The 17858-nt window shown below is 36.4% G+C and overlaps 3 protein-coding genes across 3 annotated transcripts; 1 reads left to right on the plus strand and 2 right to left on the minus strand.

Annotated features, from left to right (window-relative positions):
- The first annotated feature begins 4823 nt into the window (after positions 1–4823).
- LOC112084584 (probable pectate lyase 10) lies at positions 4824–8015 on the plus strand. Its single transcript, XM_024153755.1, has 7 exons — positions 4824–4935; positions 5042–5101; positions 5194–5262; positions 6099–6741; positions 7049–7152; positions 7227–7365; positions 7496–8015. Exons 1-7 carry the CDS (start codon positions 4862–4864, stop codon positions 7715–7717), a joined length of 1311 nt encoding a protein of 436 aa, XP_024009523.1. The 5' UTR covers positions 4824–4861; the 3' UTR covers positions 7718–8015.
- Positions 8016–8062: 47 nt separating this feature from the next.
- On the minus strand, positions 8063–10268 carry LOC18013640 (putative kinase-like protein TMKL1). Its single transcript, XM_006418639.2, has 2 exons — positions 8856–10268; positions 8063–8772 (listed from the first exon to the last, which is right to left on the minus strand). Exons 1-2 carry the CDS (start codon positions 10234–10236, stop codon positions 8129–8131), a joined length of 2025 nt encoding a protein of 674 aa, XP_006418702.1. The 5' UTR covers positions 10237–10268; the 3' UTR covers positions 8063–8128.
- Positions 10269–15540: 5272 nt separating this feature from the next.
- LOC112084406 (glutathione S-transferase T3-like) lies at positions 15541–16428 on the minus strand. The gene has a single exon (XM_024153533.1). It carries the CDS (start codon positions 16426–16428, stop codon positions 15541–15543), a length of 888 nt encoding a protein of 295 aa, XP_024009301.1.
- Positions 16429–17858: the final 1430 nt, after the last annotated feature.

Below are 17858 nucleotides of genomic sequence, written 5' to 3' on the forward strand. Positions count from 1 at the left end.
CTTATCACAGCAAATTCTCCACACCTACATGAAATCGAAAAGCCTCTGTCTCCTACACGAACACCACGCCTCATGCTCACACTCGACCCTGAAGTTTCCCCAACAAAATTCATTAAGTTATGAACCAAAATTTACCCGAATTCTCGAATTATGACCTGGCGAGATGTATTTTGAGAGGATTATTACCTGAATTCGCTGAGGAAGCATTGTGATTCAATGATTTACTCATTCTGCTTTGTCTTCGCTATTATCGTTAAACCTTAGCTGTTCTCCCCTAATTTCGTCACGTCGTCAAGCTCGGGGAAGAAGAAGACCTCTTCTTTATGTTTTCTTTTTTAACAGCAATATCGTTTTACTTAATTTTTTTTTTGTTCGCAATAATCAAAACGACGTCGTTTTGATTATAGCGAACAAAAAAATAAACAAAACGACGTTGTTTTGATAAATATGAACAAAAAAAAGTTAAACGACATCGTTTTATGTTCCGGTGTCAACAGTACAGTCGACGTGGCACAAGATTATTCTCCGTTAACGGAATGAGACCGTTGACTAACGGGAAACGGGTCAATGTATACATTCACCAAAATCTTATTAGTGCATTTATGAAATGTCCGGTTTTAAAGAGTTCATGTATGAATTCGGGCAATTAAATTTCTCAGGTATGTTTTTGCACCATTTGGGAAAGTCGAGGTATGAATCGGCCAATTTGCCTAGAATTATGGTCTAGCTATTTATACACTATAATTGTCTATAGTGGTTCATCAGTATACAAGAGAGAGAGAGTTCTCACCTTCACAATTTAAATACATTCCGTTGAAATTAGAATCTAGTGACGGATTAATTAATGGCTGTAGTCGTTTAACCGAGCAATCAACAAAGCCGTGCTTATAGTGTATTGAAAAAGGCATTTGCCTCAAGCCTCCAAATAATATAATTAATTTTAGGGCCCTTAAATACAAAATATCTTTTATGTTGTAGTGGTTAATGTCTCCTCCTAATTTGATATGCACATGAATTCAGCTATTCAAGCCTCATTTCCGCTTACAATAGCTACTTTTTTAATTAATTTTATATTCTAACTAAAATTTGAATGATTTTAATAATTATTTTTAAGAACAGTTTTCTATTTTTGTTTTTCTATGCTATAAGTTTAATTCTTTCTTAAGTTTTTAAGAATTTATTGTTTGTAGAAGAAAAAGATATATAACATTTATCTAAGAGATTTTTCAAAAAACTTAAAATTTATTTATAATTTTTAATATAATTTATATCATTATTGTTAAAATATTATAATGTATATGTATTTTTAAAATTTGCCTTAAGTCTCTTAAGTCTCTAAAATTTGCCTTAAGTCTCAAATATGATTGCCAATGGAAATAATAATAGATACGAATGAATTGGCTAGTTACATGAGGTATTTGACCAAACCAATGGAGTCGTGTTAGGTTGTCACTGATCGTATCACCACCAAGTTGCATTTGCAACAACCACACTTTCAATTTGGTTATATTTATTTGAAACTCAATTGGTTTTGACTTTTGAAACATTAACTTCTTTGACAATATCAGAACTTAGCTTAGATATATGGACTTACGATATGTAACATATGTCCAGTTCTATCCATAGTCCATGGCTCAAACCCAATTGCAACACTTGGAGATCACATTACAATTTTATATCATTTTAGAAAACGTGTATTTTAGTTAAGTGGTCGATTGGGTTGCGTTATTCAAACAAAATAATTGCAGCTAAATAGCTAGTTAATCAAGTGGATTATCTAATAAAATTAACCAAAGTAATATTCATGTGTCTTGATTAACGGTGATAACCGGCCAGCCATGTGGCTTGTCTTATGTGCCAAAAGTCAATGCCAAAACAAATGTGCTTCGAGTATTGCCCTCCTTAAACTTCCCACTATTTCCATATAATATAATTTTGTATGAACGTAATTTATAAGTATTTTTATTCACATAAAGTGCATAGATGTCTCTCAAATCGAAATTTCAAGTACATTCTTCTCAGGATCTATGATTTGTATGTAATTGTAACCATTCCATTGCATTTCTTTTTTCATTTTAAAAGTTATTTACATCGTATATGCGATTACGTTTTTCTTTGAGAAAAACCCTCACAAGTATCAGCAAGTGTAAATGCACATGGGGCACATATACTATGTTTTTTTTTTTCTTTTCCAGCCGCACAAATAATATGCTTACAAGATGTATAATTAATCTATGTTATATTAGTATTATATAACTACGCTTATAAAAAATTATCCATAATGAGTTGTCTTTTTCTGATTTGAAGCAAAAAAATTATCCACAATAGTGATGATAATACTCGTACGGTGCCCATATGGATGCATTGGCTTTATGATGGTGTGTATGAGTGTATCAATTAAACTTTAAGAAGTCAAATTGTTTTTTTTTTGTTTGTTGTTGTTCAAATTAATGTCAAATTGGCTTATATATATATATAGTTTTATTGTAAGAGGGTAAAAGAGTAATTTAGACCAAAATTTAGTTTTTTTATTATTAAATCAGAATAAATACAACTGAATTCGTTTATAAGTTGGTTAAAAAAGAACTAGTACTGAAATATTAAAATGTTCAGAATATTTTAAGCTCTTAATCTTTAGGTCTTTCGGGATTCTTGTGTGTCATCTTTGATATCGATTCTTCTCTATTTTATATGTGATCTAAGTTAGTTTTCGACAAGGTTTTTTTCCGATATAGGATCTTAAAAAGTTTCATTTTTCTAGTTTGAAGGTAGAAACTTTTCTTATTCTTTTATGAGGTTTCCACCGACTTTATGCTTATGGGCCTAGGTCAGTCCGGAAGTTCATCCGGCCCGTTTTCCTCGATATTTCACCATCGTTAACTAGATTTAATTATGTCGATTTTAGTTTGTACCGAAGAAAACCGGAAGTGTGGTTTTCACCTCCAATATATATTAAGGTCGGTTTCTATTTGCATTTACATTCTCATATTGTAATAGTCTAATCATCAGAACATGAAGAAGACTCAAGATAAATCAAACTTATCGATCCTCTTCATAAGAAATAAAGAAAACATAACAATGCATAAAGGTGCCTGGAGCATTTTAAAGAGGCGAGTCAATAGTTTTTTTATGTCGTGATCAGAGGATTGGAACCGCTTACTATGTTTATTTTATTTTTCCATTTGATTATACTTTATGGTTTTTTTTTTTGTCAAACCATTATATTTGTTTTTTCTATTTCGTCAATCCATCAAATTAGACATTCGTTAGAAAAACACCATAAATAAGTTCCAGTTCTATCCTAAGTTATTAACCAGTGGACCGTGTTTATCCGTCATTTCCATTTAGATTCATAAACTCATCGAGAAAAGTTAAAATGTAAGGGCGAAGAGAAATAATAGATATTCACCACTAAATCGTTGACTGTATAAATTTTTGGAAAATTAAACTGTATATATTATAATCTCTAAGGTAAGAATCCGACCAAAGATTACATTACATATGTATACTTTCATTTTTCATTCGTAGTTCATATAAGACTAGATATTGGCATATTGCATATATTTCTTATTTTATATTTGAGTTAGATTTATGGTTGGCACTTGGCATATTAAAAATAAATAAAAAACACATTAAACCTTGAATAAATTATCTGTTCGAACGTGAACTCATTGTAGAATTCGGTTCTTGTACAACCTATAAACCTTGGAACTAATACATTAAAATTGACTTTCCGTAGACAAATTAGTCACATGTTTTAGATTATTGTAATAAGTTTGGGCACCATCCCCTTTCTTTGTCAATATATTCTATCATTTATATGGGTATATACATTGTACTTGCAGCCCTGCTAAACATGCAAATATACATTAATTCATGCATGGCATTATCGGATTATCCATAACCACGACGTCAAAACTCTCTACTAAAAAACGTTACGTACCTAACCTCATATTTTCGCAAGTCGACGGTTTAATTGAGACTAGCAAATATTATAATGACTTCTCTTCCAAGTTCCAACATTATATAATATCCAAGAATAAAACTAGACGTGGTTCTTTTTTTAAAGAAAAAGAACTCGACGTGGTTGCCATGCAATTTGTAGTACCCGAAACGACGGGGCATAAAACCTTAAAATTATGTATATGATTTATTTATTATTCAAAATATACAATTTGTAGTGGTACAGAAATTTACAATTAAATATCAAACTCAAAATGATGGAAGTTTGATACCAACTTAAAATGAAGAAATTTAAAATTTCTAAGTAGCAAAGGTTGGTAATGCGGTATTGGATAGTTTTTTTTTTTTAATGATACCAACAAGCTGAGTAGTGATTAAGAACAAAGAAAATGATATACGCTTTTCTATTATTAAATAATTATAATATATATGTTTTCGGTTAAATGTTAAGCTATTATTAAATAATATTTGCTCTGATAAAAACCAAATTCAACTTAAAGATTTCAAGAAGTGTTATAGAATTCGGTAAGAACAAACTACAAGTGCAAAGTGGTTATTTAACTCCCAAAAAATAGTTAATTCGGTTAAGGCTGGAGAAATAACGTTTTGAAGTCAAACAATGATTCAATCTAATATCACGGAACAAAAAAAAAAAAGAACAGTTATGAAACGCCGTTAGCCCCGCCGTGAGAGAAATCCTAACGTCGAATCCAATAATAGTTAACGGAGTTAGGTGGCTTCTTCCTACCTTCGTTGCTTGCTTATATATATATAACCAGATTTCTCTCTTCAGCTTCTCCAAGTTACATCTCTCTCTCTCTCTCTCTCTTTCTTTCTCTCCTTCTTCATTCTTCTTCATTATACACAAAGGAGAGAGAGAGCTTCAATATAACCAACAATGGCGGTCTCCAGAAGTTTATTAGCTATCTCAGCATCACTAATCATTCTATCATTCTTTCTCTGTGTGACAATGTAAGCTCGGAGATTCTCAAAATAGTTTTAAATATTTTGTACAAATCTCGTTCTTGTGAAAGCTGAAGAAGTAACTTTTGTCTCTGCATTTTAATTTGTGAAACAGAGCTCACGAAACAGAGGAGCTAAAGTCTCAGAACTCGACTAATTCATCAATGGCTGATAAGTGAGTAGTCTACATCCTTCTCAATCTCAGCCGTCCAGATTATGCTCAAGAATGCTTATACGGTGTCGTTTCGAATGCTCTGTTTCTCTCAGGTTAAGTGACGGTGCATGGAACGAACACGCCGTTAAAACCCCAGAAGAAGTTGCTGCAATGGTCGATATGTAAGATTCTAATCTAACACTAGTTTTTAAAAGCTTCAACAAAAGTTATAAAAAAAAAAAAGAATCGATATTGGGTGTTTATTGGATGTTTCGTCGTTCTCTCCATCTCACTATCAAATATTAATAACGTTTTCAGATAGTCAAACGTTGTCATTCCTTAAAAAAATTAATAAATTTACATTAATTTCCTCTAATAATTTAAAAAGAGTTTCAACCCAACCCATAAATGTTATTGTTAGTGTCTCTTCTCTATATTATATTTTAGAAACCTCTTTATGAGCTAGAAGGTTTTTATACAACTATATATGTATATATGTTGTGACACAGACACGCCGTGATCCCCATTTAAAGCGCCTCTGTCGTCGCTATTTTCCACCGACGCAAAATGTAATTAATGTATACACATTTTTGTGTATAAATATCTGATTCTTGAGTTTCTACATTTATTTAGAGCATCATAAAAATAGAAAAGGTATAAAAAAGAAAAAAAGAATGATCTAAAATTTTCCGTATTGTCCGTATCAGAAGTCCGTATAATATTATTTTTTCAGTCACATTTATTACACCACATGAGTCTCTATCTTTCTCTTTGGTCCTCCCCACGTGATCTTGTTGAATCCATGGGCTTCTATATAAAATTAAAAGCTTCATGGGTCAATCTGGTAGTAATATAAAATACTGGGCCCTCCTCCATCAAATAATTGTTTCACTTTAGTCTTCCCTCGTGATCCAAGGGCTTTTCTTTAAAATCAAAAACTTCATGGGTCAATCTGATAATAGTTTAAAAACTTAGCTCTTCTTTCTATAATTTTGAACTAATTGATTTTCGCGTGCAGGACTATAAGGAACAGTACGGAGCGGAGGAAGTTAGGATTCTTCTCTTGCGCCACCGGAAATCCAATCGACGACTGTTGGCGATGTGATCGGAAATGGCATCTCCGGCGAAAACGTCTTGCGAATTGCGCAATCGGTTTCGGTCGTAACGCAGTCGGAGGTCGCGACGGTCGTTACTACGTCGTCACCGATCCATCTGACAACGACGCGGTTAACCCTAGACCGGGAACGCTTCGACACGCCGTGATTCAGGATCGTCCCTTATGGATCGTCTTCAAGCGCGACATGGTGATCACTCTGAAGCAGGAGCTGATCATGAACAGCTTCAAGACCATCGACGGAAGAGGCGTGAGCGTCGCGATCGCAGGAGGCGCGTGTATCACGATCCAGTTCGTGACGAACATCATCATCCACGGGATTAATATCCATGATTGTAGACGGACCGGTAACGCCATGGTGAGAAGCTCGCCGTCGCATTACGGGTGGAGAACAATGGCGGACGGAGACGCGATCTCGATTTTCGGGTCGAGTCATATTTGGATTGATCATAATTCTTTGTCAAACTGTGCCGATGGGTTGGTTGATGCGGTTATGGGATCTACTGCTATTACAATCTCCAATAACTATTTCACTCACCACAATGAGGTTAGATTCTTCGTCTACTCTGCTGCGTTACATTACCAAATTGGTTGATCCTAGATTGAAAGAACAATGGAAACAGTGTTGAATTTGTTGTGAAATCGCATTCTTCTTGACCTTTTTGGAGCCAAACTTCATATTTAGCTGCGTAATTAGTCAGTATTGTGCATTAGATTGCGTAGGTTGTGTGTAAAGGGGATGTTTTTTACGTTTGATCTTAGCCTAACCACTACAGAGAAACTCAGCTTTGAGAACATTTTTCTTATGAACCTTCAAGAGTTTGAGAAGAATTTTTCTTGATGGGTAATTGCAGGTTATGTTGATGGGGCATAGTGATTCTTACACCAGAGATAAGGTGATGCAAGTGACCATAGCATACAACCATTTTGGGGAGGGGCTTATACAGAGAATGCCAAGGTTCTTACTCCATTTTCCTCTGATCGTTTGGCATATGAATCACGATTGCTGATTCTTTCTGCTGCTATTTTCAGGTGTAGGCACGGTTATTTCCACGTTGTAAACAACGATTACACTCACTGGGTTATGTATGCAATTGGTGGAAGTGCTAACCCTACCATCAACAGTCAAGGCAATCGATTCCTTGCCCCGGCAAACCCTTTTGCCAAAGAGGTACCTTTCTATTTCTGAGATCTTCTTCTCAAACGTATAACTAAGCTAGTATACATCATCATGTTTAAAGAGACGCCTTTTTTTGAAATATTGAGAAAGGATGGATCTGATTATCATATTGGTTTGGCAGGTGACTAAGAGAGTAGGTTCATGGCAAGGAGAATGGAAGCGATGGAACTGGAGATCGCAGGGAGACCTATTGCTCAACGGTGCCTACTTCACTAAATCAGGAGCTGCTGCTCCTGCAAGCTATGCCAGAGCCTCTAGCTTGGGAGCTAAACCATCTTCCATTGTAGGTATGCTTACTTACAGCTCAGGTGCCCTTAAATGCAGGATCGGTATGAGGTGTTAGCTAATTGTATAATCTTCAAAACCAAGACCGAGGAAGATAACTGAATAGCCAAGGGAAACAAAGAAGAAAATGAACTTGTTTTCTTCGTTCCCGTATCATTGTTTTCTCTTCTTTTTTTTTCTTTCTTCTCTATTACCATCTTAGATTCCTCACTGCTTCCACTCGTCAACCTGGGCCAGCTTTCGTGAGCCACAGTGTTGTTCGAATCCAAATTGTAGTACAGTGCATTCTTCATTACACTTTTGGTGTATTATCATTGTATCATATATTCTTCTATCAATGTAACGCTTTTTTTTAACTTCTTCTGTTACACCATTCTCATGGAGAAAGAAACATAGATAAAAATCAAAATCAGAAACGGTTTTTTGCCTATGAAACAAATGCATATAGCCAAACTAAAGTAAGAAAAGCTTAAAATGGAGTTTCAGCATCGCTTCTAGTTTCTGTCGGGCTATACAATGCGGATCTATTCCTCGGTCTGTTTTCCTCCAATTGCTTCACAACCTCTTCCATGGTGGGTCTAACCGTTGTAACAGGAGCACAACATCCCATTGCTAGCTTCAACGCATGAACCAAACCTTCTTCCATTGGGCTCCTAATCCCTTTCATTGCCTCCAAGTCAAAAACCTCCATTGTTGTCTCCTCCAACACAGCAGCTTTAACCAAAGAAGGCAAGTCCACAAACTCACTACTGTTCTTCCCACTCTTTCCCGGTTTCTTACCCATCAGTATCTCCAAGAGAAGGATCCCAAAGGCGTAAACGTCGCTTCTTGGATTACACTTCTTCATCTTGTGGAGCTCAGGTGCTTTGTACCCTTCTGATTTCGCCTGCGAGACAATCTCATCAGCTACTGCTTGTACCATTATCTTGTCAAGACCAAACTCAGTGAGTCTAGCAAAGAAAAAATCGTCCACAAGCACGTTCTTTGATCTAATGTTGCCATGGACGATAGGAACTTCTTGTCCAGTATGAAGATAAGCAAGTCCTCTCGCTATTCCCAACGCAATCTTGTGTCTCCTGGCCCAATTCAGAACCGGCTTTCCTGGTTTACTCTCTGCACATCATTCAAAACAAACAAATTACAACACAACGAATAACTAAAAAAGAAGCAAGAGAGGTCAATGGAAAAGCAAATACCGTGAAGCAGATCATGTAAGCTTATGTTTGGAATGTAGTCATAGATGAGAAGCTTTTCTCCTCTCTTTCCCTGATAGAAAGCTCTCAACGGAACCAAATTCTCGTGCCTAATGCGTCCCAACTGCTTTATAACCGGCAAGCAAGAGCTTCTATCCTTGCAAGTACCTTCTCTCAATAGCCTCAATGCAATATTCCCACCATCATTAAGCTTTGCCTTATACACTGTACCATAGCTCGTCTTCTCCATAACTTGCCCCGTTGCATTCAAAACCTCTTCCAATGTCAGATTCTCACCACCTTGGAACACAATTAACTTCCCTTCACCACCACCACCATCGATTTCATCTTCTTCATCATCACCTTCTTCAAGATCATCATCACTCTCTATGCTACTTTTCCTTTTCTTGTTCTGCAGATATCCAATTAGCAACGAGGCCACAACAACAGCCCCTGACATTAAACCAATCACCAGACCAGCAACAGCACCAGGACTCAACCTAGAGGAGCCTAGACATGGTTTCAAAGGCAAACCACAAAGGCTAGGATTGTTCCCTTCGAAAGATTCTGCACCAAACTTAGATTCGCCAAAACTTGGCAACATCCCACTGAAGTTATTGTGAGAAAGGTTGAGGCTTTCGAGTTGTAATAAAGCCAGACCCTCAGGAACAAGACCTTCAAAGACGTTACTTGAGAGATCAAGTGACTTTAGACCTTTAAACCTAGTTATATACTCAGGGAACTCACCTGAGAACTTATTACCACCCAAATCAAGAACTTGGAGATTACTACAAGTTGAATTTGGCAAAGCAGGCTCAGGCAAATCCCCAAACAAGGCATTACCATGAATCTTGAGGGAGACCAGCTTATCACAGAGATTCCAAATCGATGGAGGCAAAGCACCAGTTAGGGCATTGCCGCTCAAATCAACATCAGTGAGGGAAGAAGAGTAACCAAGTTCAAGAGGCATTGACCCAGTTAAGGAATTGATGTTGAGGAACACGCTTTGAAGCATAGAGAACTCACCAAGCTCTCTAGGGAGTGAGCCAGTGAGATTAGCAGAAGGGAGCTGGAGAGAGAGAAGGTGAAGTGAAGAGTCGTTGAAGAGAGAGACGTTGGTCCATTGTGGTGAAGAAAGGTCGCTACATTGAAGAGGAGACCCATCTGAAAATACCCATTTTACCCCTCTCCATTGACAAACAGGAACAGATGAGTTCCAAGAAGACAAGAGTAAGCTCTCACTGTTTCCTTGCAGTGAAGACTTGATTTTCCCTACAAGAAGCTTTACATCAGAAGGACCAGAGGGAGATGATCCACAATGACAGTGGAGGATCAGCTCTAGGAAGAAGAAAACGTTTAGAACTCTCAAAGCATCCATGCCCATTTTTCACTGTGAGAGAGAGAGAGAGAGACCCGTTAGAGAAGGGAAAGGTGATGGCTTTGGGTTTCAAGGCTGCTCCTTTGTAGCGTAAAGAGTGTATTGACCATTTTGTAAGCACTTTAGTCAAACATATCAACGGCTATGATTCTCTAACTCAAACGGGGTTGATTGGTTATCGTCGGATGTAGCCAAAAGTTGTATCTTTATCAGAAAGCAAAAAAACGTTAAAAACTCAAAAGCGATGGACAAGAATGGTATAAATCTACTGAGTACTAGTGATTTTATAAAGTTGCTTTTCTTTATCCCTTTAATTGATTAAACTATTAGCACGCTCAAATTTCGAATTAAGACTTTTGTATATTTAGAAAGATGTTTTCAGAAACTTGGCTTTTTTCTACCCAAACTTTCGGAAAATGTTAAATCTATACCAGAACTTTTGTACGGTGCTTTAACATACTTATTCTATATTAACATTTAAATTTCATTCTCAATCTTTGTTTTAATTTGAATTTCGTCCTTAAAGTTGGTTTTTTGTGCGTAAACCAATTTTCATCGAAACGCTGTTAAATATTCTGTTAAGTCTGGTCTATGTGGCATCCACATAAGAAACTTCGTGTTTTAGGCTTTCTTAGTTTCAGAAAAAAAAAACCCAAATAATGTTGTTTGGCTCATCGGAAATTGATATAAAACAAAAGAACAAAATAATTCCTGATGAAACGCTTGATCAAGGATTGTAGTTGTACCAGACCCCATAGATTTAAGGTCTGGGTTTTCCTGTAAGAGAAAATGATTACAAAACTCAATCAGTCATTGGAAAATCTGCCATTGTTCTTGCATAATTGTTTCAATATTGGTGCTAAAAAAGAGCACTTCACTCTGAGATCTTACGGCTAAAAAATCTAAAGAGAACAGTGAGAATGAACAATCAAGCTTTCGAATTGAAGTAAGTGGCAATCTCGGCAAGTGATTTCAATTCTTGTAAATGCAAGCAAAATCAGTCAATAAGTTTTCTCCTTTCTAAATTTTAGTTCTCTCCTCTCAAGTCTATCACTAAGCTAAAGCCGTCGAAATCAGATTTAGGGTTCGGGACGATAATGTTGTTTCGAAGACAAACCACAAATAATTAAGGATTCAATAAATTAGTGTGAAATCCATTTCTCGAGGAGCGAATTCAAGTCAAAACGAGAGAGAATTCTTAAAATCTACAGTTTTTTCAGACGAGGACAAAAAAAGAAATCAGAAAAGAGAAATATGAACAATAACATGAATCTTCCATTACAGAAAATGAAAATCCCAATCTTCAGCTTCTTCTTTTTCTTCTTTCTAGTCTCTCTGTAGTAACCAATTTTTTCATCTTTGCGTTTTCTTTAACGATTCTCCCTAACGCCTGAGTTCAACTCGCTGACATATGTGTTCTTACCGGACGATACTTCACTCAAACATACACTAAAAAACCAGCGCCGACAACAGTAGCTCAGACGAATCCACAACCTCCGATTGGCTTCTGGCAAAAAAAAATAACAACATCCCAGGGAGCAAAATCTACACAACAACGTCACCGAATCTACCTACCTAAGAACTGGATTTTGAAATCCATAGTTTATCTGTGTGAAAGTCGATAGGTTTGAAGAGAAAGGAGAAAAAATAATTAACTAAAACGATGTCGTTTTGGTCGGTAGTAAAATTCGTCGTTTAGGTGTTTTTCTCTCAGAATTTGGAAATTAAAAACGATGTTGTCGCTTACATAGATGCCACATAGACTACATTTAACAGAACTTTAACACTGTTAGGATGAGAGTAGGTTTAAGCACGAAAAAACAAGATTAGGTATGAAATTCAAATTATTAAGAAGATGAAGCATGTTTAAGCACCCGATATAAGATCGGGTATAAATTTAACATTTTCGTAAAGTTTAGGTAGAACAAAGCCAATTTTCCAGATGTTTTCTTTTATAAAGGTGAAGTCTTTTCTGTATTGTGACTCACGCGATGTTCCCTACTCCTTGAATCTTGTCCGTTGAAAAGTCACCGAAGAGATGTGATGAGTGAATCAATGGTGGATAATGGGGAAGTTGGAGGAATCTTAGATAGTTTTGGTTTCTAGACGACAACTTTTTTGGAAGAAGAAAGGACCCAATGGACTCTGTTGTGGGACAAAGTGATAAGAAGTTTTTTGTTATTTTTTTTTTAAATGGAGCAAACCGGTCTTTGATCCGGTTGGTGTCCAAAAAATATTTAAATTTGTATAGATAAAATCGTATTGTTCTTGGGACGATAGTCTGTGTCCGGTTAAAATTCTTAAGAGATCATAGATCATAAAAAGAATTTTCGAACAAATCTTTGATGAAAATTTGTTGTGGCCTAATCTGATTTGGCTTGATGAGACTTAGCCCAAAAATCCTGATTTTTTTTTTTCAAATCAAATGGAGTTGCAAAGCAAGCAAATATTTAAATTCTTGGAATATGAGTGTATCTCTAAGGTGGTCACACCATCTGGAATCTAGATCCTGTTTGAAATGGGAAACAACAAAAAAGACTGGATCCTTTGTTGACAAAATGCATATTTTGATCATAATAAGACTACTTAATTAAAGCAGTTTTTGTTATCCAATTCCAGATATAAAATCTCATGCAACTTTATAAAAGAAGAAAGATAAAAACATGAGGAATCTCTGATTAGATTAGCACCAACATAAGTTTTGTCAACTGTGTCACGTCTTTATCAACATCTGAAACTGTTCCACTCCCACGCTGCTCTTTTTGTAATCAACTTCACTTTCATAATAATGAGATATTGAGATCAGATATTCTTCATTAACTCACTTTTCATTTTCTGTCTCATTAAGTCATATGTTTCTTCAAGCCTCTCATGCCTGACTGCATGAATCATGCCTTAGTAGTAGTAGTAGGTGATGGGGTAGGTGGTCAATCATCTTCATCTTGGATCTCTCTATTATATGCAAATGCAGTTTTTTTTGTTTGATTGATTAAAAGCAATGAAGAAAATGATGTACATGCAAGCGAGCAATATTATAATCCATTTTCATTTTTTATGCATCAGATAGATATTTATATATTTTGGTCATCTGGTCTTTATTGTACTTTTGAATCCGATTCGAAAAAATACAAAAGTCAAAATGAACACAAAAACCCAAACAAATAAAACGCATATCCAAATAAAGAATGAAAGGGCTCAAATAAGAGAAGCACCATCTGAACACGATACTAGAGAACTAGAGAGAAATAACCACTAAAAATCCTGATTCCTAAATAAATCTATCCCAAAAAAATATGGGCTGTGACAAAACTTTGGGCTGGGCTTTGTTTTTTCTATTCATTTTCGCACGTCTAGTGGTGATTCCTATAGAAGAGTTCATTCGATTAAAAAAACATTTTTTTGGGTTTGTGTAGTTTGTGAAGAACCTCGTGTAAAATTCAGGTTCCAGTAGTGAATCGTTCATTCCAATTAAAATAATAATTTTTTTAATTAAAAAAAAATATTTATTATAATAAAAATATAATTTATTACACATAATCTTAAAACATACAATAATTTATTACACCTAATCTTAAAAATATACAATATTTAAAATATAAAAAAAACTTAACCAAATTTATTCCAGATATTTTCGATTAAATCCTCTTTCAAGCGTTCATGTATTTCTCGGTCACGGACTTCGTTTCGTTTTGCCATCATCAAATTTAAGACATTTGTAGGCATACGTGTAGAATACGTCCTATCAACATGAGAATTTCTGCTTCCTTCTTTTTGTTCGAATTCTTCTAAATTGTATCGAATATAGCCATTCGTTTTTTTTTTGTCAACAGCCTAAGTACCTACGAGGACATAGAAGTCCAGTTTGGAGGTACTGAGTTTACATAGATCATGTCTTGAGGGTAGACTCGAACACTGCGTGCTAGGAGATCTGCCTTCATATTATTCGCTCGTGCAATAAGGGAGATAGAGAAGAAAGTGAAAACCCCTTTACTCCTCTCAAATTCTTCTAGGTGTAATCCAAACGCTGGCCACTCCTCTAGGTTTAGGGTCCAGAGTTTGAGAATACAATCAATGCTTCCTATCATCCCGGGAAAGCTCCGATCCTCTCCAATGTTCAGTAGCCGTTGAAGGTCATCAGCTGTGGGTCTTCTCAGATACTCATCTCCGAACAAGGATATTATGCCCTCAGTGAAATTCTCTAAGCATAATAATGTTTTACTAGCCCCGAGCCGGAGAATATTCGTCAACTGCATCAGCTGCCGTACCGTACACCATTACACGAATAGCTGCCGTACACTTTTGTAGAGCGAATAGACCTAATCTTCCGATAGCATTTCTTCTTTGTTGAAAATACGGAACTTCATTGGAGAGGCGGTCAACAATACGCAGGAACAAGTCCTTGTTCATTCTAAAACGGCGTCGGAATATTTGTGACGGATAAATTGCATCATCACTAAAATAATCGTTCCATAACCGCTTGTGACCTTCTTCTCGCTCTCTTTCAATAAATAGTTTTTTTTTTCTTTCAGCTTGCTGCTTACCATAGAATTGAACATGGCTTCAAACTTCTGATCGAACATCTCATCGAATTGATCATCAATTGCATCATCAAATGCATCATCTTGTGAATCATCTAATGAATCATCATATCCATTGCTTGAAGATGCTGCCATTTTTTGGTGTTTTTAAAAAAGTGGTAAGGAATGAAGAGATTTGAGACAAACACGTTGCCGGTGTGAAAGTAAGAAAGAAGAAACGCTTTGATAGCAAGGTGAAATAGAAAACAAATTTGAGAGCCAGATGAGAAAGAACAAAGTCTGGAAATCTGAATGAACATACTTATGTTATATGTCATATAAATACACGGCAGAAAGTTAAAATATGTGGCTAAAATGATAATTGAGAACATATGGTTTACATTACAACATAAAATAAGCGGTTACAATAGAATGCAGACAAAACCTTCATGGCCCCTCTAAAATTGGTGAATGTGGTCACGGATCAAAAGCCAAGTTGTACTGGCCAAGTTGCAGTGACAGTACCTGAAAAAAAAAACGTAAATAGAATTAGACATATGTGGCTGTGATAAAACAACAAAGCAACACATAGTCGACACTTTGATATATCAAAGATGACAAGAGTTTAAATACAAGACTTCATTATCTAAAAATCACACAACCCAAACCAGTAAATGCAACAAGTCTAAGACCCATAGCAAATCAAAATTTATTATCTAAATAGCATACAAACCTGATGAAGCAATAACATAGAAACTAGATCTAAAACAAAGTGAATAACAGAGTTCATACCCTAAAGATCATACATAGCACAAATTAGCTTGTTCTTGAGTGCCATTTCAATCTCAGTTAGCGGCTCTTTCTTAGCCAAAAGATTCTCAAGAATCCTCTTGTCTCTTATCTTATCTTTCAACTCTAGATCCCTTTGTTTCATTTCCCACATGGAAGAAAACTCTTTCATGTCCCTGTTGTCGGATTTACCACGTCCTGACTGTTTTGCTTTGGCCTTCGCCGCCTTCACTCCAGGTGGACGACCCTCCACCACATCTTCATTCTCGCTTGCATGTATGGAGGTTGATGACTGAGCCGAGTCTTCAACCTTTCTTCTTTTTGTTGAGGCACCGTCTTGGACTTTGCTAGTTGTGCACCATTTCTGGTCGAACCGCAACTCTCTCCAGGCATGTTCCACAGCAAACTTAATGGAGTAGTCGTTGAAAAAGATCTCATGCGCCAGCTTCATCACGTCGTTCTCATTCTGACCGCTTCTTTTCTCCTTCTGCGCAGCCGCATAAGATCCTACAAACTTACACACCTGATCATTGATCCTTCCCCATCGCTGTTTATATTGAGACCACTCTCTTCTTGGCAGCCCAACTAGATCTTTGCTGTTGTTGTAATACACCTGAATACGCTTCCAAAATGCTCTAGCTCGCTGTTCATTACCGACAATGGGGTCCTTGCTGGTGTTGAGCCACAAACTAATGAGGATCAAGTCTTCCTTAGGCGACCAGGCTTTTCTCTTCAGAGCAGATTCAGCAGGATCATCAGATCCTTGTGTACTAAACAAAGGAATATCTGATGATCCCAATTCTATGCACGGTGAGTAAGAGTCAGTGTTTAACTGAATGTTTAGGAGGTTTACAAACCCTTCGGACTGTGTGAACGAGTTCTGAGAGGCCATAAAGATTGAAACGAGGTTGAACGAGTTTGACGAGTTGAAGAAGACAAAAAGAGATAAAAGAACCTCGAGAGTGCAAGAGTGAAACAAGAAGTCAAGCGAGAGAATTAGATCACAAAAAGAGAAAAGAGTGAAAGAGAGTACAAGGTTTAAAAAGATAATGGAAGGCGAGAAGGAATTGAACAGAGTGATGAGAGGTTTATTGTGAAAGAGTGTTAATGAGAGAAGAGAGGTTAAGTGTGAAAAGAGAGAGTTAAAGAGAGTTAAATTTGTTGGTGAGTGTCTTTTAAAATTATGGTTGACAGTCTTTTTTGTGTATTTATGGCTAAGTGTCTTTTACGTTTAATGAATTAGTAGTTGGGAGTCTTTTAAAATGAGATTTCAAGTTCTCGATGAATTAGTAAACATTGTCAAACAGGTTTGTACTACCATTTAACACAAGACGTAAACCTATCCTGTCCTATCAAGCATTGATAACGAAAGTACAGTCCTAAACTACCAGTTTGAACAATTAACCATACATTCAAGTTTCAAATGAACTAACAGAGAACAACTTAACAAGCATTCAAGTTTGAAAAGAACTAACCTTCACACGGTCGGTTCCATATGCCCTCAACTACCATTTCCGCAGAGTCCAAATTTTCCTCACAAAAAAACATAACAAGATATAAGCCGAAGTTAAGTACTAAAAGTAACATTAACGAATGCATCAGTGATGCAATTTCTAAATCCTAAAGATGTAAGCAGTAGCAGCAATGACACAAACAAATAAGAGCTTCAAGATAGTGTCACCTCGGTTATCAAGCTCGTCCTTCAAAACCCTGACTTCGGACTGCAGCCTTGCTAACTCTTCACGGACGTCTCCTAATGAGGGATCCACAGAGTGGACTCTACCGCAATGAACACTGCGGATGAGATCCTCCTGATTTTCTATCCTTGTGGCGAGGATTTCGCATTGTTTGGTTACCGCGTGATCCCACCATTGGTGAATGTGGTCAAAGGTGCCCTACAACCATTAAAAACAGTAAGTTATTTGAAACATAAAAATACAACTTCAAATAAAGAAATAGATGAATGACAAAGATAGAAAGCAAACCTCGTCAATCCATTCCGGGCAAGAATAGTACTTGCGACCGGAAGCGTCGGTTTGAAGCTTCACAATACGACCACAGAAGCACTTCTCCGGTATGCTATAAGTGGCATCGGCGTATGCCCAGTACGAGACCTCTTCTTCAGAAGATCTGCAGCTGTAAGATGGCATTATCTGTCGATAAACAAAACATGATCAATAACAACATCATCATCGATAACTACTTAACATCGACAATGGCAAAAGGCAAGATGATCAAATCATATAACAGAAACCATACACCCGAATGATGCAAAGCACATATATCAAATAATATCACATATTATAAACACCAAATCATATC

This window comes from Eutrema salsugineum, unplaced genomic scaffold (assembly GCF_000478725.1).
Source record: "Eutrema salsugineum unplaced genomic scaffold, Eutsalg1_0 scaffold_4, whole genome shotgun sequence".
Lineage (NCBI taxonomy): Eukaryota > Viridiplantae > Streptophyta > Magnoliopsida > Brassicales > Brassicaceae > Eutrema > Eutrema salsugineum.